Here is a 22852-nt window from a genome sequence, read left to right on the forward strand (position 1 = left end):
CTGTGCTCAGGGAATCACAGCATCCCTCTGCAGGCTCCAGGCCACTGCCAGGAACGGCAACAGCAGAGCAGCTGCACAACAAAAAAGAACGAAGGAAAAAAAAAAAAGACAGAGAAGCAGTAATCTTAGATGTTCCTTCCTGATGGCTAGCCCCTTGCAGGACATACTGACATCATCAAAGACAATAGATATCTCAGGGAGTGCAACTCTATCTGATGGAAGCTAGACAGGATTATTTTCTTGGTTTTAACATAAGATTTCGGCACTTTTCCTGCCTGGCATTTGTAGTGCTTTCATGGCTGTGCACTCAAGTGTACGAATGATATTCAATGAATTTAATGATTTTTTGAAGGCTAATTATATAGGGGCATCATCACATAGTATAAGATATGCTACATAAGCTCTGGATATCATATTTAAATGTGCCAAAGAAGGCATTTAAGGAGTATTTGAAGTTGTTTTTGAAGGATGAATAGTGTGTAGTTGTGGTTCAGGTGAAAAATGTGATTATCATTTACCACGCTTGCTTACATTTTGCTTAAGTTCAGGTTAAAACATAAACCAGTATTTTCCCTTCTGAAGTGTGTGTAGCTCCAGGTTGGTCTTCAGCTGAGGTAGTCCAGTTTGTTTTCAAGGGAGCGGATGATGAAGAGATGGTAAAGCTAGGGTTAGCTTTAAGCCCTGTTTACGTGGTTGTGTCTTTCACTTCATCTTGTGCCACGTTTTATTGTTTCGCCAGCTTTTGCTAGTGAGCTGGGTGTATGTAAACATGTGGGTGGGTGGGTAGGGGGCGGGCAGTATTTCTATATAACAGTGTTTTAGGTTGTTGGTATGTGATTTCCATGTGCCGAACTCTCATTATTCACCTCTGCAAAGACATACTTTGATATTCTAGAGCATGAATAGTTAATGTCAGTATTTTCAAGAGTATACATAACGTTTGCTACAATAAATGACATTGTATTGACGTATAATATTGACACAAAGGCCCATACAATAGAGCAATATTTGTTTCATTTGTAAGAGTCTGTAATTGAAACTGTAAACATCACTCCCAAGCAATGGAACTAAGAACAGAAGCCTAGTGTAGAGAGCAATAGTTTTAAAACTGGCTTATTAACCTGTTAAACTTTATTAGCACCATCAGTGATTCCAGGCTTTTTTCTCCACACTGTCTTTAGAACAACTCAGCCAGTTTGCATTGCTTTGCATGTAATTAGCGATTAGTAATATTCAGGGAGCAATAAAAGTCACAGAACATTTGGGGTGGATGTTAAATATGTTGTGCTGTAATGTGCTGTAATGTAATATGTTGTGCTGTAATGTGCTGTAATGTAATGCTCATGCATGTGTTATAAAGTGTCTATGCAGGAAGCTTTCAAATATAGTGTTCTAGTGAATTGTTTCTTCTAAACATCATTCAAGCTGTTGGCCACCATAACCCACTGAACCCTCAGTATGAAATCTGAATCCTTGTAATTTAATAACTAATATTAACATATAGATGCCTGAAAATGTCATTTGGAGCAACACCATAGAAGAACCAACCACTGTAGTATCCCTAGAGAACCATTAACTAGATCAAAACTCAATTGAAGCCATCAGTTGAAGGGTTCTTCTCCAAAAGTGCTTCTTCTATGGTTTCTATGGCACTGAACAACCCTGTTTTACCAACCTCACTTCAAAGAGTCTGTGAGCGTGAGGAACCAATGTGTGTGCCCACAGGCAGGCCTTTTAGAGTTGAGAGTAGTAGCAAAGGAGAAACCTTATTTTTTCTGTGAAAACCTCTTTTAAACCATTTGGTTAAAAGATTATACATGTTCTTCCTCTCCATTTCTATTTATTGTAATCCACTGTGCACATGGCTGGCTTTATCATCGCCATGAACTAAGCATAACCTTCCCAGATGCAGTTCTTGGAGAAAAATGACAAACAGGTGTCGTCCATCATGACTAAGTCATGTTGTTTTGGTAAGCTGTCTCTGTGCTCTTCAGTTCAGTGGTGGTTGTAAACTGTTGCTTATATCACAGAGCAGCATGACCCTTTACTCAGGCAAGGAGAAAGAGAGAGAGAGAGAGAGAGAGAGAGTAACACAGTCAAGACAGAGAACACTCAGTGTCAGTGTGTCAGTGTGAGGTCCAGACTGGGGAAATGTTTGGGTCCAGATAAGCTTGTGCTTGACAAGAGACTCCAGATGCTTTTATATTACAAACTGTCATGTTGCAGCGGGACAGATAAAACCCAGTGATGGGCCTCAGCACTCTCTGCAACCACACACCAACACGCACCCTCACACAGGAGATAAAGGAACTGGGTGGAGGTATAGTTTGTTTGTCTTTTTTTGAACATGTGCTGCAGACTAGCCTATCAGATTGACACACAGGGTGCCAGGTCTTCCTGTTTGCATTGGATGATTTTAAAGGGCTTAAGGTGTATAAGCAGCTCCGTTTCAGGGGCATAGTATGTAATAGTTACACAGAGAGGATTGTAAAGACTAAACCTGTCACTGATTACTTAATTAAAAAAGTCAATCATAAATTAAAATGAACTTTCTTTATGAATCAGCAGTGATTATTTAGCAATCTGAAGGATAATACATATCTATAGGTTATATAGGTTTTACAAAAGTTTCTACATAAATAAAGACATAAATAAAGTCATTCATAATGGTCAGGTGTGAAATGCTTTACTCATTACCTAATAAGAGTTGTTGACATTGGTGGTGATTGGAATCAGACGTCGAATGTCTCTAAAACATCCCTTTTTTGAGTGGCATAACCATCTTAGCATTGGGAGATCACTGGTTCAATTCTGAGTGATGCCACAACTATCCAATTGACACCGCTCTCCATAAGTGGGATGGATGACCCTCCCTCTACCCTATCATTCAGCCTAGATGCTAGTCAGACCTACAGACCGATCAGTCACCACTCATCTCCAAGCACGTTCAGCTGTCCAATGACGCTGCATTAGTGGCAACCTTTAAAAGAAGCAATGGCGCATTTCATTTGACTCAGAAGAATCACATACTTCGTAGCTGCTGGGTGGGAATTGAATCCTGTCACCACCACTGTAGACAATAACCACTCGGTTAAATTATTCTGCATGACTTCCATTTTTACCGCTGAATTGTGCCGAATTTTTGAAAAATTGGCGAAATTCACAAGCAAACAGGGTTTACATTTACACTTTATGGCATTTAGCTGACGCTCTTATCCAGAGCGACTTACAGGGTTACTCATATTACAGAGGTGGGCCAATGTAGTGTTAGGAGTCTTGCCCAAGGACTCTTATTGGTGTAGCGCAGCATAGTCACCCAGACTGGGAATCGAACCCCAGTCTCCCACGTGGTGAGGTAGCTCACTAGCAGGTAGTGGTATTATCTGTTGCGCCACACCAACCACTGATAGATTAACGCATGGTTCTTTATTTTTCAGTAAAGTCCACTGTTGATAGCTTACTTAGTTACTGATATAATCAATAGTGATGTCCCTACTGACAGCTTATCAATCATATTATTAGCATTGTCTTTGGTTCCTGCTCTGGTCAATGGGCAATGTGAGGCCATACCCGTAGAGTCAACAGTCAAGCCTAAATAATGTGTATTATGTGACCTTTCGACTCCTCAACGCAAGTGTGCAGTACACTCCCACTGAGATATTACCTTCTTTAGCCCTGTTCATCTGCCGAAGTGAAAACACACAGTAAAAAGGTGCTGTTAATGCTGTAGTTCATTATCTAAATGCAGCGACAGTGTGGACTCTTTGCCCTGATAAAAATACAAGGTAATCCGCCTCGACTGTCACGGCCGCAACCAATTCATTAGCCCTCAGAGGTGAGCAGTGGGAGCTGACTCTACTCCTGTCTGAATTGGGTTTTCAATCTCAGCACTCGAGCCGTAACACGCTCTAACACACTCCCATCAGGGAACTGCCTCTGAGCTCAGCACTCTTGCTCCTTTCATTTGCACCTCGCCTTACCTTTAATTGTGCAGAGCGCAAGAGGAGCACCTAAGGCTGGAGGAGTGGCGGAAGGGGTTTGACCAGGGCAAAATTTGAAAGGGTCTTCTTGTATTTATTTATGTTTTTGTATCTGAGATCCACTTATGACATTTGCACAGGTTCATATTTATATATATATATATATATATATATATATATATATATATATATATATATATATATATATATCTGTGTGGGGTTTCTTTCTAATGTCTGTTTGGTTATATGTAAATGTTTGTGACATCCAGTTTCTATATATATGGACTAGGGGATGAATGTCACATTTTACATACTCAAAAATGAGTTTTCCATGTTCCCCTTTAACAGCTGTTTTGTGCATGCATTGCGTCCTCACGTCTTTTACACTATTTGACTGATGCGTAACAATGTTGTTTATTTCTCAGTGGGGAAGAAAGAAGGAATGAATGAATAATTGGATGTATTCATTTGTCAGTGACTGGCGTATCACCTCTGGAAGATTGATTGCGGTGGGTTTGGATGTTCCATGGGCCAGTGAGAACATAGTTCAGTGGCTGCTTAGTGATGCATTTCTTCAGCAAATGTCACGGGCCTGTAGTCTTACTGTCACACCATTAGGGTAACATCATTATGCACGCGGCCTGTCTCATCCTGAAAAGAACAGAATAATTCCTGTCGAAAATTGAAGCAAATTGTTTAGGAACATTTTTTTTTGCAGCGGCAGCAGCAGCAGCAGCAGACCAATCATTTTGCCACGCTTCAGGTATGCCAGATAAATGAATAGCCTTTTGAGCACTTGCAAGAGCAGGCCTGGTGAATAATTCATGAGGCGGGGCGCATTTGAATGCGCTGGGCAAAAAAGAGAGATCAGCTGCCGGCCGGTGGCCACACCTGTCCCGGAGTGATGTGGGGTGGCGGGTGGCGGAAGTTGCCATGCTGCCCTTTGCTGTGTGACCACGCCTACCTCTCGGCACCAAATATACTACTGAAGAGTGAGCAGCCACTGTGCCCTTAGCATCCATCTTGGACTGTCCCACGCCACTGCTTTCTGACACTGCTGTGATGTGTTCCGAGCCTCAGGCCAAGTGAGACACGCTGATGAAGTGACAGCTGCACATGAAGTGATAGGCAAAGTTTGGCTTCTTTGATGGGCACAGTCACGCTTGTCCTGGATAGAGTGACTGCTGCTTGAGGTCAGCGTTCAACAGCAAAGAGGTGACTGCCTGTAATGTTTCATTACTCGCCATTCTGGGGTCAGTACAGAGTGTTGGAAAGCTGTAGGACTTTGATACTGGATTAGCAATGGTTTACCCTCTTACCATGAATGTAGTCAATCAGCAAAGACATGTTTGGTATATGAAATTTAGTACTTACTACTTTACTAGTTTGGTGCAGCAGAATTGTGTCGATGCAGCTAATGTAGCTATCAAATACTGGACGCCTATAGCAACCAGTTTATTGTGTATTGTAACTATAAAAAAAGGCCTACATTAAAATTTCAAGCTTCAAGAGGCTACTAGCTAGTACTGTATTTTTTTTTAGATTCACACAGTTTAACACAGTGTGTGATAATTAACATGTGCTCTTGGCACATCAGTACATTGGTAGTGGCTATAAGCTTTCTGTAGCTTACTTGTTAGCAACATTAGCCTTATAGCTTCTCTCAAAACCAAGCATGTCTTGGCTGATTGACTCTTTTTGATGGGAAAATTGTGTAAGCTTATATAAGCATTTGTTGAAGTAAGTGCAATGATGGGAAGATACACACCTGTGCATTCCCCTATAGATCCAGCAGGCTTTCACCAGCTCTCCAGTTTCTGATTTCATGTCTGGCTCAGCTACAGAGCGCTGGAGAGTCAGGCCCTGCTCCCACTCAACCCACTGGAATGAGCGTTTATGACTTAACGTCCAGGCAAAGGCAAATTTTTTTCATGAAACATAGTTCTTACTGCACAGACAAGTCTGCACGTCCTGCTGACAGTATTTATAAACACGTCATTCTGCAATCATTCTAGGAGTCTCACCTTCACATCCAGTCCAGCCTTTTTCAGCGAGCATGTTGGACAAGAGAGCTGTAAGAATCGTGTGAGCCAGAATTTCTTCCTCCATATCCATACTCCATTGCCTATGGATGTAATGTGTAGGTATCTAAATACTGGCTTAATATCTTGTATATCTGCCTACTCATATATACTGTATATAAGATGTAGAGCTTACATATGTTCTGTGCGTGGTGAACGAGGGTGCTGACCATGCTTGCTGTGTTGTTGTAATTCTCCATAAGCTTCTTTTGAAGGCTTGTCAGATTGTGTTGTTACCTGTCTAATCGAAAGAGACTAATCAAACAAGGCCTAAATAGAGACTTGAGTGCTCCTCTAATTGCTCTCTGTGACAGAGTTTCAGAGTCATCATTTGCACAACTTAATGAATAGGTTAATAAAATAGAATAGTTTAATTATGTTTTACTTCCCAGATTGTTAATGGTGCCATAGTAGCTCAATTGAATAATGCAGTTTCTGTTATTAATTATCAGTAAGTGAACTTGTTTAAATGATATTTTACAGCCTCTTGATAAAATTACAGCTAGAGGCAGTGTGGTGATAGACAGACAAAGGCCACGGACGAATTATCATAAACTATTAGCTTGTTTCCAAAGGGTTTTATGTTAATCTTTTAGTGCTTAAGTACCCCCCCAATTAACATATCACGAGGAGCTGCCTTCCAGCAAGGCTTGCAAATTGAAGTGCTCAGATAAAAAAAAAAAAAGAAGCCATTCAGATGAAAACCAAAGGAACGGCAGGCTATCGCGCTGAAGTGTACAGGAATTTTTTTACGTGCACTGGTGTGTGTGTGATCAAGGAGCTACAACGATTTCATTATCTCTCATGGGCTGTGACACGAGATGTCTCTTTCAGGGCCCTTTGCTTTTGTCTGGCGCTGAAGCGGGCTGCTAACAGGCGGATGAATGGCTCTCATCGTCGGCACCATCTGATGAAGAAACACGTTTACATATCAGCCCCACTGGCTTGATATGCAAATGCGGCACGTCGAGAGGGCCACAGGGAGATATGGCTCTTTGTTAGGGCTTCAGAGCCCTGTGTTTCTTTTATGCTAAACATAATAGTATCCAAAGCGAGAGCGCTGGCGCCCATCTTGTAAATCAGCCGGCATCTCTGCTGGGTTAAACGAACAATGCAGTGTGCTCCTGGTAAGGACATGCATGATTAGCAGACTAATTGACAGTTTAGATTTTTTTTTCTGGTTTTGATCTCTTATATTCACGTGGCATTGACTGTAGTGTAGTGACCGAGGATTTGTATGGATGTATCAAAAAAAAAAAAGCAGGTAGATTATGATTGAAGGGGTAAATCAAACTTAGAACATTTTCCCCTTTCCCCAAATGTGGTCCTTCATTTTTGTTGACATATGTATGCCTTACAGTGCCAGAAAAACACATAAGCAAGTCTATGTTTCTTTCTCAAGTAAAGTTGCTCCTATAATGTACCCAGTGAGTACCCATTTGATTATTGAACATATGTACACAGCTCAGCCCTATCTTACCACTAACAGGTGACAATGGCATCTGTCAAGGACTGTGATATATATAACAACAAGGGAACAGTCAGTTGAAAGCAGGAAAATGGGCAAACATAAGAATCTAAGCTACTTTGTCAGGCCAGATTGTACAAGCTAGACTTCTCCAAACATCGTTAAAACATCAGGCAGGTCTTGAGGGTTTTTTCTGGTGTATGCAGTGGTCAGTACCTACCAAAACTGGTGCAACAGGGAAATAGGCACCTAAGGCTCATTAATTAGATTCATGATGGAATTTGCTTCTACCGTCTTGGTGCCAGATACCACGGGACGTCTCAAATGGTTAGATCCGTAATGGCGGCCTGAGGGGGGGCTACTCAATATTAGACAGATGGTATTAATGTTATGGCTGAAAAAACCTTGTATAGAGACAATATATAATATAATATAATATTGCAGAGTTCAAGAGTCAGTTCAGACTGCCCCAGGAAAACAAAGCCTGTTGAGGTACAGACCTAATTTATACTCCATTTCATTCAGAGCAGACACTCGGGTTAGCCTCCTATACCGTTACAGAGTTCTGAAGGACTCCCCTGGGTTAAAAACTGACACACCCTCTTTGAATTACACTGAATAGCTAAGTACAAGACCTCAGACACCGCCGAGAGTTCACAAACATCCAGACATTACAGAGCAAGAGATTCACTTCCTTCACCCAAAACTCCTCCTTTTCTCTCCTGTCTCGCTCTCTCGCTGACTCCACTCTTATGTCCACAAAGCCATTGTGTTGGTGTCCAGATAGGGGAATAAAACACTTGTCTGTGTTCTTTCCCCATGTAAATACTGTAGAAAAAAAAACGTCTGGCCAGACCTTTAAGCATGATGAACACTTTCGCCTTCAAACTAAATTCCATTGTGTCAGGCTCTATAACTTATTGCACATGATTACAAAGCTACCGATATAATAAATAACACTGATGGACAGAATTATACCCAGCGCTTCCTGCACTCCCCAATGACGCACACTAGCTTAGTGCTCCTTGACAGCGGCCTGTGATTTAGCACCAGCGAGGAGGCCAGGAGGGAAACAGAAAACATTCAGGAGAAGGCAAAAGGCCTGAGACTGGCCCTCCGCCTAGTTTATAAAACCCTCTCTTATTCAACGCTAACGTGCCACCATTAAAAAGCAGAGGGGAGCATCGCAGATGATAAAACCGCTTGTTATTTATTCCCTAAGAAGAAAGTTTATCATTGCAGTCATGGAAGGGATTTGTTTGACACAATAGTCAGTGAAAGAGTAGAGGATGTAAAAAAAAAAAAAAAAAAAAAGGGGGCTGGCTAACGTTGACCAGAGCCGTGTCTTGCACATCGAAACAGATGCGTCTGCTCTTGACATGTCACGGGCAGAGACAAACAGAGCAAAGCAAAGAGAGCTCAGTGCTGGCACAGTCCTGGCTAATCTATCTCACTAAGAGACAGATTAAAGGCAAAGTCCAGTAAAACAAAGTTCTGCTGCCTTAATCAGGGGACAGACTGCCAGTGGTATAAATAATAAATGAGGCCTGGCTATTGAGAAGCCTGGGTATTATTAGAGAACACAGCCTTTTAAAGCATGGCATGTAGGTCGGCCAAGGCTATACTTGTACCAATAAGAGGTACCTCCCACAGGGATAGTCTAGAGTGGTTTTGGTAGTTTTTTTGGATGATTTTTGTTGCTTTGAATGACTTCGGAAGTGGCTGCCACTGTTCTGCAACAGCAGCCCTGAATTTAGCCCCTTTATGCCTAGTTTGGTTTTCCAGATTTGAGTCAGGCCTGCATTTTAAAAAAGAAAGTATGAAAAAAAACATATGAAACATATGCCTATGTTTTTCCATGTACACTTATTTTCCAACCTTTTTTAATCCTATAGGATCAAATAGACAAGTACATTTAACTGACTTCTATTCTGGCTGGTTTCCTTGTATGATGCAAAACTAAAAGTCACCTCAACAGAAACAGTCATTATAGCATCTGCCTGAAGAAGCAAAACTGCTGTGGATTGAACAGGTGACTGTATGTAAATGTGCAGATATTTCTGTCCGGACAAAAACACATTTTCCATATGTGACTGTTTTCCTTACTGTGATTTCGTTCAATAAGCCGTCTTAACAGAAACCCTCCTTTAGGCTGAATGAGCAGGGCTGATCTGCTATATAGACTGAACAGGCAGTTATATGTAAACACACAGATTTATGTGACATCACAAAACATTTTCCATATGTGGACTGCATGGACTGAGGAGGGAAACCCATTGAAATGTTGGGTTCTGGCGCTTTAATAATGTTTAAGGACTACACCAAAAAAAGGGACATTTGATTTCTTTTTCTGTGTCTATGATGTTGACCCTTTAAGTACTGTTGCTTGTTTGCTTGTTTCAGAGAGAGAGAAAGAGAGAGTGCAGCGAGAATTCGTGTGTGAGAAATGGAGAGGGGAAAGAGAGAGGACAGGAGACTAAAATTAAAGGCTAACTGCTACCCTCCAGTGTCCAGGAATGTGGTTAACTTTCCAGCAATACAGGTGCTTGCTCTTAGCCCTCATTATTTACTGCTGTCATAGTAGACTGAAAATCCTCTGTTCCACTGTGTTTTGACTTTAAGTCAAACTCACTTGCGTCCACATTGCTGTTTACGCTGACTTAATGCTCGTAATCATTTCACCATGTTATTTACCTCTCAAACGACCTTCCCTGAATCACTTTATTTGAGGCTGAAAGGTACCGAAAAAAATGACTTTTCCGTTTCCCCTTTTCTCCAAGAGGAGAGTTCTTCCTTAGCTAGGCTCTGTGAACGGAAATGGGGTTTAAATGTCCCTGTGTCATTAGTTCAGCATGGGGTCACAGCTGGGCCTCTCCCGGTGTAATTGTGCTCCCTGATTTATCTCGAAAGAAGCCAAAATACTTATAAATCTCCCGGCACATCTTTGTTGTAGGATTCCTTCTCTGATAAATGACCTGAGGCGAAATAAATGCCCTGTGAATAGATATGAATTATTCATTCTGATAGAGCCTTAAATGTGTATATAGCGTTAAGAAAAGTCAAGGTGTTACTCGGTTATCTCCTGTTTCGCTGATGATGGAGAATGCGGGCTTGGCTGCTTTCTCCGAGCAGTAATAAACTTTATTCCTACCTCAGCCATCAACTCGCAGGCTCCACACATAAATAGGCTTTATGTAAATCTGTCAGCACCTAGTGTGTGCTGGAGCTCCTGTGTAGATATTGGCCTGTCTGGGAGTTTATGACAAAGTTTAAAATCATTCATTAAACTGACCCCGCCGGTAAATCCACTTACTGGAAAAGTGCCCCCGCTCTTCTGTTTGGTTTGCAGATGCGATCACGAGTCCATTTTTAACTTAATTAATTGGCCGTTTCTGTTGACAAGAAATTTATGCCGTAATAATTTGCTGGAAATAGATGCGGAGCATTGGAAATGAGATATCCATCATAGCCTTGTGTTCCAGCAGCTGCAGCGCCGCTAATATGAAAGTATTTCAGCCAGCGACGACCCCGCTGTTTGTGCAGTCAAGATTATATATACCCCACGATCCATTGCCTGCCTGAGAGGCGCTCATGGAGGTCTATGATAACAAAGAGTTGGTGATTTATGGCTTGCTGTGAAAGCAGAACTTGATGAGATTAAACAATTTCATAGCACAAGTGTTTCTCAGACCGCCCTGATTTGTAGGTTTGAGCCGATAGTAAATCAAGTTTATATATCTGAAAGCCTGCTCAGCAAAGGAGTGCAATTACTGTTTAAGACAGCTACTTTTTATTTAATTTTTATCTGGGGTTTGTCTCCTTTATTCTCGTGCCTGTCAGGGAGGCACTCACCTTCGTAAGTCCTTCTGGCTGGGCGGGGAAGATGCTGCGAGGCGAGGCCCTCCTGCTATCTCTCTCTACCAGCCTTTATACACAACGGCAGCAGCCATACAGCATTGCACTGCACTGCACCCGTAGGAGCCGTGCTCTGTTTCTCCAGCCATTGTTTGCCCTGTTTGTCTGGTGTGAGTAAGAAACACAATGGTGAGCGTGTTATTACTCACGCTCATAAAAAGTGACAGCCTGTAATCCTACGGCTTGTACGCTCGGCACATTGTCCAATAACCGCAAGTAGACGAGTAATTTGTGAGTACCTGGAAACGGTCAGGACTACTACTTTTACGCTCATGAAGTTGTACATTCAGTGCAGCTGTTGTGTGGAGAGGCCTGTGCATTTGTTACACTCCTTTTATCCATTTGGAGATCAAACCGAAGTAGAAGAAAACCCAAATGAAGATTCCACTGCTGGATTTGTCTTATTCCTAGCTGTCTACAGTCTGAAATAACTGGGATGTTATTAAGCCCATATCCTGCATTTTTGCTCCTCTTCTTTCTGATTGAATCCTCTTGTGAGGTTTTTGTGGTTGTATCTACCAAAAACATAAATAATGACTTTTTAAAACTCACATTGCATTGTGGGACAATAGTCCTCATATGTAATAGAAACCATACTCAAAAACGTATTGTCTTTTTTTTTTTTTACCCATTTTCCCCACAATTTCGATCGGCAATTACCCAACCCATACATCTTATGCCCTATCACATGCAATCCTCCGGACACTGGGAGGGAGAAGAGCGACACATCCCATCGCCTCCGCCGATGCAATGTTACTGAGTAACCAACGTGGCGTGTGCCCAGCTCTGATGCATCGGCCAGCAGACACCAGTGCTGGCCAGCTCCGTACTGGAGTGATGTGGGGAGAAAGTGCCTTCTGCCCACCCTGGAGAGAGCAAGGCCAGTTGTGACAGGGATGCTCGGGACATCTAGACGAAAACACTCCTTATAACTTTATGACATCACAAAAACATTTTCCATATGTGGACTGTATGGAGGGGTGAAGCTCAATGAAACTTTGGAAATTGTCATGTTGACAGTGGGAGTCGTGGGAAAAAAGACACAGAGACAACAGGGAGAGGACAGGAGCCTTAAAAGCTATTAAATCCTTATAATGTCAGTGTGACCATGGGTCGAGCTACACTGCTATAAGCTAAATAGACATGCATATGTAAATAATATCAGAAAATGTTGGGTTGTTTTTACTAATTTATAACTCAGTCTTGGGTGGGAATGGTACATTTCCAAACTTGAATAATGTTTACTTACCGTATCAAACCCTTTTATTTCACCCAAGTGAGGAGAGTGTGTTTTTCCATGATATGGGCCCTTAAAAACGAAGCAGTCGACTGTATCCAGCTTTGCAACTGTACGTGCTGAAATACCGTGATTGCATTCATTTGTTTGTTGTTAGATGAAACAACGGAGAGCAAAGATCAAGCCAGTCACTAATGAGCATTTTTAGAAGTTGTGTGTGTGTGTGTGTTTGTGTGCGTGTGTGTGTGTGTTTGTGTGCGTGTCTGTACGTGCCTGCCTATGTGCGCATCATCCCATATCTCTCCAGCAAACATCAAGAGATCTCATTATTTAGACACGTCTCAATATTTTTTTCTCTCCCCTACACCCCGAGTCAAAATTAGTTTTCATCCTGCCTGTGATCTGTGCTGACTCGGGCGAGCAGAAAGTAAAGAAAATGGCACTCTTCACATCAGGGCTGAGTCAAATGTGCACTTCACAGAGCAGCACTCGCAGCTAAGCATTGCTAAGTAACCTTCACATTTCACTCGTGTGAAGAGCTAATTTCCTTTAAGTTCACATGTCACTTTCTGCGGCGTTGCTTTGTGGGTCCTCTTCAAATGTCTCCAAGCGTCTAATTGCGTAGGAAACATCCCAGACAACCCAGTGTGACAGTCCTGCTCGCCGAATCTTCAATTATTTAACATCCCTGCATACTTGAAAACATTTCTGACATTAGATACAGCTCCTAATCGGAACAGAAAGAGCCACGATGTGTCACACTTTTGGAGAGAGAGAGAGTGTGTCTGAAATGGAGAGAGGAAAGAGAGAGAGAGGACAGGATTTGAAGAATGCTGGAAACGGGGAGAAGGTTTAAGAACTTTATGTTTTTCATTTCCGCAGATTCAGAATTTGGGAATCAGTATTCAGCAGTGTAATAGATATTGTCAGCTCTTGGGTAGCTTCATGTAGGTCAGCAGTTTGTTTTTCAGCATTGTTAACTCATCTTTGGACAGTCGATATCCAGTAGTATAATAAGCATGGACATTATTTTTGCAGGTTTATCACCTGCAGCTAGTCAGCTATCGGCAAATTTGTTTGGCCAGTTGTTTTTCAGCATTATTAATTCTTCTAGGCTTTTTTGTGTTTTACAATAATCTGCAATATGTCTCCTACTGTAGAATTTAGAAAGTTACAGTGGCTAACAGTGCCAACTCTTGGTCAGCTTGTAGGTCACTCCAGTCTTTTTTTCACATTCAGAATGTGAACATTTGGTATTCTGTGTAACAAGTAGCTCATGAATAGCAGTTTTATGTAATTATGTTTTTCCAGTGCAGCATTTTCAGCATTTATTGGTGTATTGTTATATATACATACATATTACATATATATATAGCTGTTTATTGTTTATTATGTCAATATAATTCTGTATATATTTTTTTCAGATTCAGAATTCGGAAATTCATACACAGGTTGTAAATTATTCTTGCAGGTTTAGATAATGTATGTTTATCACCTGCAAACACCCTATTAACAGTGTCAACTAATGACTAGTTTAATATTGAATTTTGGAAATGTGTTTTTAAAGCACATGCAACTCATCTATATGTGTGTATGTGTTTTTCACCCATTTACAAGACGTCTCCTACTCTCCTAATTCACAATTTGGAGAATCAGTATTCAGCTGTGTACTCATCATGTTGTAGGTTGTTCTTGTGGGTTTGTTTTTGTATGTTTAGCACCTGCAACCTGCCTGATAACAGTGCTGACTCCTAGTTAGCTTCAAGTAAGTCACATAGCTTGAAGTAATTGCCAGCTCTTTTAGGTCTATTTCTCTCTTTTTGTGTCTCAGTCTTCTGCAATGAGTCTCAGAGTCTTCTAACATTGCCAATGCTTTGCTAACGTCATATATAGGTATTGTTATTGTATTTTTCAGACAGGTTCAGAATTTGGAAGTTTAATGTTTAATAAAGTTTAATGAACATGCTTATTTTGTGTGTTTATCACCTGCAGCACGTCTCCTAGCAGTATAGACTGTTGTCTAGCTTCATGTCGGTATTTGTAGTCAGTTTTATTTGTAGATTAAGAATTTGGAAAATTAATAATCATTGGTGTAACATGCTGTAAATGATTGACTAGCCTCATATACCTCTTTTCTCTGGGTCTGATTTTGTTTAACAGCCACAGAATAATTAGCAGCTCTTTTAAACTCAGAATGGAACGGCTGTGTAATAAGCCTTGTCAACTCAGTCCCTTATGGTCAGGTTCAGAATCTGGAAATCAGTAGTATAACTCCTGTTGTAAAGTAATGGCTAGCTTCATTTATATTTATATTTATATTTTCTCATTGAATGTTTTGTTTTATAGCTTCAGAATTATAAAATGTGTTATTTCTAAATGTAATCAACAAAATAATAAGCAACTCTTCTAGGCCTATTTTTGCATAATGAGTAACATTATTCATTCTCGTGAAACCACATGTTCATGTAGGCCTAATTTTTTCAGTTATAGAGTATGAAAAATTGGAACTCGGCAGTATTGCATGTGTTTAAAACTTGCAGCTAGCTTCCTGTAGGTCTTTTCTTTTACCGCAGTGCTTTTTTAATCCTGCTGTTGGCAACCCACAGCACTGCAACACACCTGATCCAGCTCATTGAGGGCTCAGTAATCAGTGAATGAGCTGTATCAGGTGCACTGAGTCATAGAACACCTGAAAGCATGCAGAAACCAGCATTGCTGTCGGTCACCAGGAGCAGCATTAAGAGGCCATTGTGTTACAGGTTTAGAATTAGTGAATTCAGTATTTTTAAATGTAATAAGAAGCATAATGTTTCACTCATCTGTGGCCAGTCTCCTAGTTGACTTTAATGATAGACAGTTAGTGTATGTGCAGTGCATATCTGATGTAGACAAGCTTAATGTACCTTTACATTGTGCTGGCACTTGGCGAGGGCCACTATCTTGTTTCTATCAGTGATCTGCATCTGGTCTGCGCACACTTAAAGGAGCTTTGAATATGTAACAGTGGAGCTCAGAGCTAAAACTTAACCCAAATGACAAATCAGGCCTGACCACCAGCAGCCCCCTTTCTAAGCTTTTCTTAAAGAGCTAAAGGCTTCCCAGAGGCCCATTTATATCAATGCTAAGAGTGGCATAAATGAGTAACAGCGTTTATCCCCTATTAGGCCTAGGATGAATTGGAGCCTGTGTACTTTTGGTACTCTTTTATTATGGCCGTGTGGGTGCTGTTTAAATGACCATGGCCGACTCCGAGAAGTACTCAGCGATAAAAGGTCAGCAGGCTCTTTAAAATTCAACCCCTAAAAAAGCGAGTTAAGTGTAGTGCTTGTTGATATGGGCGATTAACTTCCTGTTGTGCCTAACCTTTGCTTGTCTAACAGTGAGGCGAGCACGCGGGGCTGTGGCTTTGGAAGGCGCTCGGGCCGTTTGGCTTGGTGCTTCAGGCAAAAAGTGTTTCACTTGTGATCACTGATCATATGATCCATTTGCTTAGCACAAGCTCGTTGAAGTAGAACTGGTAAATCATTAAACACACGCTCAACGCCACTCACGCTGTGCTCCCGCCACGGCACACACTGTTAAAAAAACCCTGCAAGCCCGGGCGCCATTTACATCCAGCTCTCTCCCCGCTCATTACCGAGGAAAAAGAAAATTAATACTTCTCGTCTGCACTCAGCAGTCATTTAAAACACATTACTGCTGCCCGTTTGAGAAACAGTTATCAAGGTTAAAAACATTACACCGGCTTTTTGAAGTCTGCTGTACTGCAGTACTGTAGTGAGACCCCATTTTCTCCCTCCCAGCATGAGATTTAAGCCAACTGGAGTCTTCTCTGTCAAGGTCTCACTCAAGTGCTGTTGTTTTAGGTCTGTAGTTGGATTTTAATATTGAGGGGTGGGGGGGTGTGGGGGGGGGGTGAGCAGATTCCAGGTGAAATGAACTGTTTGTATATTACAGTATACCTCTGAATGTGCGATTATGTGAATTTTCTTCAGAGCATTTAAAAACAAACACACAAACACACAAAAACTCCTATTAATTGAAGCCTTTTCTTCATAGCTGATGAACGGGATTCAGGTTTACAGGCAGTGTGCTATTTTTAAGGGTACAAATGATGTTAATTTTATTGAAAATAGATGTCAAGCTAACGCTTGGTGTTGACTCAAATGCTCATATAAGTTTGCTTTTCTCTGATCTTCAGATCATCAGAGAGTGCTGCAAGTGTTACAAGAAAGACAAGGAAAGTTTCATACCCACAGAAAATCTTTTTTTTGATACAGACCCAAAGAGAAAACATATCAAAAGACATTTTTCTACATGTCTTTTGCAAGCACAAAAAGCCGAAATGGTGTCAAGAGAAAACAAAACAGAAAGCTTGTTTCTTCTAACAATTGCTTTAAGCTACAAAATCTCCTTGAATCCCCAGCCTCCCCTTACTGTCGACTTTCCTCCCTCTCTTTCTCTCTCTCTCTCCTTTGCTCCCTCTGTCTCTCACTCGCTCATTCCCTTGCTTTCTCCTCTCCCTCTCTTAAAGGGAAAGCAGGTCCTTCTGTAGGGGCTGATAGGTTGTAGGCTGATGCTTAGCAACAACATTCCTGCGCCTTAAGTAGCAGTAAGCCCCTGGCTGAACTCTTTGAAGTGGCTGTCAGGCCACATTTATTTCGTTTTAGCACTTTGTCTACTTGTCCAGATGTATAAGGAGATAAAAAAGCACTGGTGTTTACACTGATCTCTGCTCTCTCTGCTCTCTCTCTCTCTCTTTCTCTATTTCTCTCTCTCTCTCACACACACACACTCACATTCTCTTTCACTGTCTGGTGATTAGATTGCAGCCCTGATCTGTCTTATGAGGATGAGCTGAACAATGATTTGAGTTTTATTGAATATTATATATATTCTTTTGAGCTGCACAGTATATTGCTTCTCATTTTCCATGTCAGATGATGGCAAGATATATCCTGAATACAGAAAATCTATATTATATATATCAAAAATATATTGTACACAAAAATTGCAATGAAATTTTTACCTGATATCATGTAGCCCTCAGAATTGCATGATAGAGCAATAGACATGTTTAAAATGACTTATAATAATAGCTTTTTACATTGGCATCCATTGCAAGTTTAAGGTGTGACAGCTCTAATTGTGGAAGACCAGTATGTACACTTACCATCCAGCTCTCCCTCTGATGAGCTCTCCCTCTGAGAAGTCAGCAACCAAACCTGAGATCTTCTACTAGTATTCCTCTAACATACATATCAGTAAAACATAACACATACTATATAATGCATATAGAAAGCTCCACAAAACAGGCCTCTTCCCCTTTCCCTCTTCTGTTTTCTAAAATAGGCATTTGTTTGGAGATGATAATCCTGAACGACTCTGAATTTTATGACTTTGGCAGCATTTACTGTATTTGTGTTGGGAAAAGAACAGAAGGAGGGAGAGAGTGTGAGTGTGATGTATAATCCAGCGAAGGACTCATATTTCACTGTGACATTTTCAGCAAGGAGTCCTCCCTCTGATAGCGAGGCCCCCGGTGGGATAAGGGCTGCTGTGGCTTTCTCTGTTAATGCCATTATTAGAGATTTCTTCCGTCCCCGGCTTGTAAATTTCTGCTGCATTATCATAAACTGCGGTGATTACTCAGTGTATAAAGACAATAATGATGTGAGCAGGCAGCATATGCCCAGGGCCTGCGGAGTGAACACTCAGTCTGATGAGTGGCCGTGAGACACTCTTATATACTTAACACTGCAGCGCCCCCATCTGACCAGTGCAGATACTACCGCCCACACCTGTGCTGTTGTGTGCTCTGGTATGTGCTCTGGTGTGTGCATACACGTGTGTGCATGTGTGTCTGTATGTGGGACAGTAGTTCATGTAAAGAAGAGGAGGATCACATGGAAAAGCTATAGTAACCAACTGCAGAACTGGAGGCTTTTATGATCTTTTTGAAGCTGTTGAGGTTTCCATGAATGTTGGAGGGGCAGCAGGTAGTGTGTTTGTTGCACAGCTCCGGGGGCCTGGGATTGTGGGTTCACCCTTGTCTCTGTCCGTAAGGAGGTTGGCGTGTTCTCTTTGTGTCTGTGTGGGTTTCATCCAGGTTCTCCAGTTGTCTCCCACCTCCCAAAAACACACAGGTGAATTGGCTATGCAAATTTTTCCCTAAATATGACTGTATGTGTGTGTGTTAGCCTATGATGGATTGATGTCTTGTCCAGAGGGTATTTCTGCACTGCACCCAATGATTCCAGTTAGGCTCTACATCTTCTGTGACCCTGACCAGGAAAGAGTGGATAAGAAGATGGATGGGTGAATGTTGGAATTAGGGATGGGTCCAACAATACTGGAGGCACTTCTGCCAATTCTGACATTTTATTTTGTAGATCGGTCCACATGCAAAAATACAGAATACATTTTTAGCCACAAAACTATTTTAATGAAGGTCTTTGATAAAACTACTTTTTAGAGCGATTTCTTGATAATGCCTATAACTGTAGAAATAACTAAGAATTCCCGTATTTACACACACAAGAAGACGTATAACTCAATAAATCAATATTAGTAATCGTGCTACATTACATGGGATATTAGCCTTGGTATTCCTTAATATTGGATTGGAAATTTGACATCACACATCCCTATGGTTACATTTTTTGTTAACTGGAAACCCTGTATAAGGGTTGCAATGAATAGTTAACCATTTTCCAAGCTCTTACTAAAATGCTGAAGCCAGTCAGCGCCAAATGACAATTTTAAAAGGCAAGCCAGTAGTAAGAGCCAATTTCCCATTCTCCTATAAAGCTACAAAGAAGATACAAGGTTTTGTTACAACATTCAACAACCCGTGTGTATGTCCAGAGCACAGATCTCTGTGGTTCCTCTTCACAGCTTGAGGGTCCTAAATGACTACAGCCCATCAGGATCAATGTTTTCTTTGAAATTCGGTTCATTCTTAATACTCTTGTTCTATATTTCCCTTTGGGGTCAGTCCATGTATTTCAACATTGTAATGTTTCATGGACACATTACCTCAATTCCCGCTATTATCAGTCATTATAATCCGACAGATCAAAACACCAGTTAGATAAAGGGTAATGCATATCTCTTAAAAGCAAATAAAGACAAATGGCCCAGTGAGAGCAAAAGCTCTTAACTGCCTGTGTGTGCTTGAAGCCTCGAGAATAAATGAATTCCTGAAGCCTGGAGCGACCTCTTGGCTTGTGATTATGTTTGTGTAAAATCTTAAGGGTGCTGATCAAAGCAAGACCTCTTGTCCGCCTGCCCTTTAAGAAGCTACAGAAAAAAAAGGGGAGCCTGATAACAGCTGGCATTCAAATTGAGTTTTCCTTTAACTTTGTTTCGCAGGGATTCCCATTATGAGGCGGGCCTCCTTTCTCATCATGAGGATGGCTCATTGAATAAAGAGAAAAGAGAGGAGGGGAGGGGAGTGGAGGGGAGGAAGTGGGAGGGAGGGCTCTGATTAATCTTCTCTGAGGGTGGGGGTGTTTGATCAGTGGACTTGGCTGGAGAGGGGGGTATCTCTGATGTTGACAGCAGGCGACTTTTGCGCACGGCGTGTGATTGACGCGCCTGGCCGCTGGGCCAGTGGGGGGGTTGCGCCGTGTCCAGTGGGGCAGAGCCAGCCCCTGCCTGTGGGTGGTGGTGTTAATAATGTGGCAACTGGGAAGATTAATTGTAGACAAGCAGCGGGATTACGAGGGGCTTTGTGGCAGGGAGAGGGCCGTTTGCTGGGGAAGGCCTCTGATCTGTCAGGCCCAGAGGAAATTAGTCAGGGCAGACTGAAGCTGACTCTCAAAACGCTGCTTTAGGATATTAAAGCCAAATGGCTGGAGGAGATTGAAGCTGGTAACAAGGAAACCGCTGACAAGCTCATAAGCTGACACGGCTACCTCACGCCATCAGATGTGGCCGAGCATGGTGATTAAAGTGCAGTAATTGCAGGATGTGTGAAGTGATCATGCCTGAGCTAAAGAGTTATGATTAGGAAATACACTCGCTTTCTCTTTTTACACTCGTATTTAAAAATTAAAGTTCTTGGATGGCTCTTGGCCTGGATATGGGGCTCTGAGAAAGCCTGCAATTGGTGTAGAAACTTTACATTATGTAGATGCCTTCACAAACATACTTATTTTAACCATCTTATAAAGCCATCCAATTTAAGGTTCGTTAGGGAACCAAAAGTAGTTCTTCTATGGCATCTTTCCAAAGAACCCACTTACCTCTAGAACCTTAGTTTCTCCCTACCTCCTCTCGCAACCCAGCCCAGACTGATCTGACTTTATACATGTAGGGTTCTTTTTGCCCCAGAAAGGCAATACATTTACCAATGTCCACTTTGCATTTTCAAGGCTATTCTCTTTACTGGACTAAAAAAGAAAAAAAAAACAACAACAAAGGCTGGAATATCTGAGCTAAGCCCTTGTGATGATTAAATACCTTGTGAATTGTTTCCTGCGAGAGGCCAGTATTTTTGCAGCTTGTCTTTGAGGCTAACTAGGGTGTTTTTGGTCCTTGAGAGAACACTACAGGGATCAGACACAGAGAGAAACAGTGGCACAGAGTAAATGCACCAAGGGTCTAGACATGTCCTTTAGGTCCCCCGTCACTGTCCCGGCCCACAAAGTGAACTTTGTGTGCATGTTTGTTTGTTCAGGGACGCCTTCTAAGTCTAGAGAGTGAGAGATGAGTTTACTTAAACTCAAGGCCAGGCTTGATTTCATGCCACCTGTTGGTTTGTCAGCACACAACAGTGTGTGTGTGTGTGTAGGGAGAGAGAGAGAGTGCGAGAGTGTGAGAGTGAGTGACAAGATGACCCCAGGCTGACCTGCAGGCAGGGTGGTTCATGACTGAGTGGAAGCTGGGGCCTTCCCCTGGTCCTCTTTTAAACAAGCAAAGGACAGATAATCAAAGCGAGGGTCTCTACTCACCTCCCCTCTCCACTGCCCTCGCACGAGCTAATGAAAGCCGCCCTGCACCCTGATAAAACAGCAGCGCTGCTTCCACCATTACCTTTCCACCACACTGGAAAAATTTATGGCTCTTGGACAATCAGTCATAGCAATGAAATCTTTCTCCCTTACCCAACCCCTCGCTTTCACTTTCTCTCTACCCCCCCACCCCCCTTCCTCTTTGTCTTTGCTCTCTCTTTTTCTCTCTCTCAATTTGAGTGTTCATTTCTCGCCATCAATCTGGACGAATGCTCCTGATTGGTGGTGACAAATGAGTGCTTTTCATTCAAGACTCAATTAGGATCAATGCATTCATTGCTCCGAAATCAATAATGTACATTTCTCCTGTCTATCCAGCATAATAAATCTGCTCAGAGTACACTGCTGAGTAGCACAGGTGTTGAACTGAGCCATCCATTAACACATTCAGCTAATGCAGCCGTGTTCGTCCTGTCTTGTAGGATCCCAGTGATGTCAGAGCAGAAGTCACCTCCACACCTTACACTCCTCTACCTAGAGGCTCCAGAGATGCCAAAAACCATAAAGGTAGGGTATGACCTTCTGCACAACAAAGGTCAATGTAAACAAGCAAGGAACATTTCTTAAGTCTCTAACTGACTAGAACGCTGCCAAAAAGCATATCTAGGCAAGTTGTTCATTATATTATATTGTACTGGACATAATTAAATGACAGTATAATAATTTAACTTAATACAAAAAAATTATAAACATTTAAACCAAGTAAAATGTCTAGAATATAAATATTATATAATATAAATCTAAAAAATAAAAGTATTACATATACATTTGATTTTAAATGATTTCTCTTGGAAAAATATCATTTTCCCAAGAAATGTATCCCTTTTGTGGGTGCCTTATGATCAGTACATTCTTAAAAACAAAGGTGCTTCAAACAGTCCTTCAGGCAATGCTATAGAGTCTTGGTTCCATAATGACGTGTCAGTGGGAAGAATCTTTAAATTGTTGGAGAACTTTTACAATAAATTACATTTCTCTACTTTTATAAGGTCCTTCACACTCACTTATTGACTGATTCTGCAATGCTGGTCTTGTCCAAATTCTACACACAATGCAGTTATCAGAGTTAGTAATTGGAGTTAGGTTGGTTACTTCATAACCATGTGTTTGAGTTTTGAAAGTTCTTCCACCAGCTAGCAGACATAACAGAGAAT

The 22852-nt window shown here is 41.5% G+C and overlaps 1 protein-coding gene across 1 annotated transcript in view; it reads left to right on the forward strand.

The window, feature by feature from the left end:
* lrmda (leucine rich melanocyte differentiation associated) overlaps positions 1 to 22852 on the forward strand; it is a 283091-nt gene that overhangs the window by 230864 nt on the left and 29375 nt on the right. Inside the window, exon 6 of the mRNA XM_072676901.1 lies at positions 22121 to 22205. Coding sequence (XP_072533002.1) covers positions 22121 to 22205 — 85 coding nt within the window. The remainder of the gene's footprint in view (positions 1 to 22120; positions 22206 to 22852) is intronic.

This window comes from Salminus brasiliensis, chromosome 4 (genome assembly GCF_030463535.1).
Source record: "Salminus brasiliensis chromosome 4, fSalBra1.hap2, whole genome shotgun sequence".
Taxonomy (NCBI): Eukaryota; Metazoa; Chordata; class Actinopteri; order Characiformes; family Bryconidae; genus Salminus; species Salminus brasiliensis.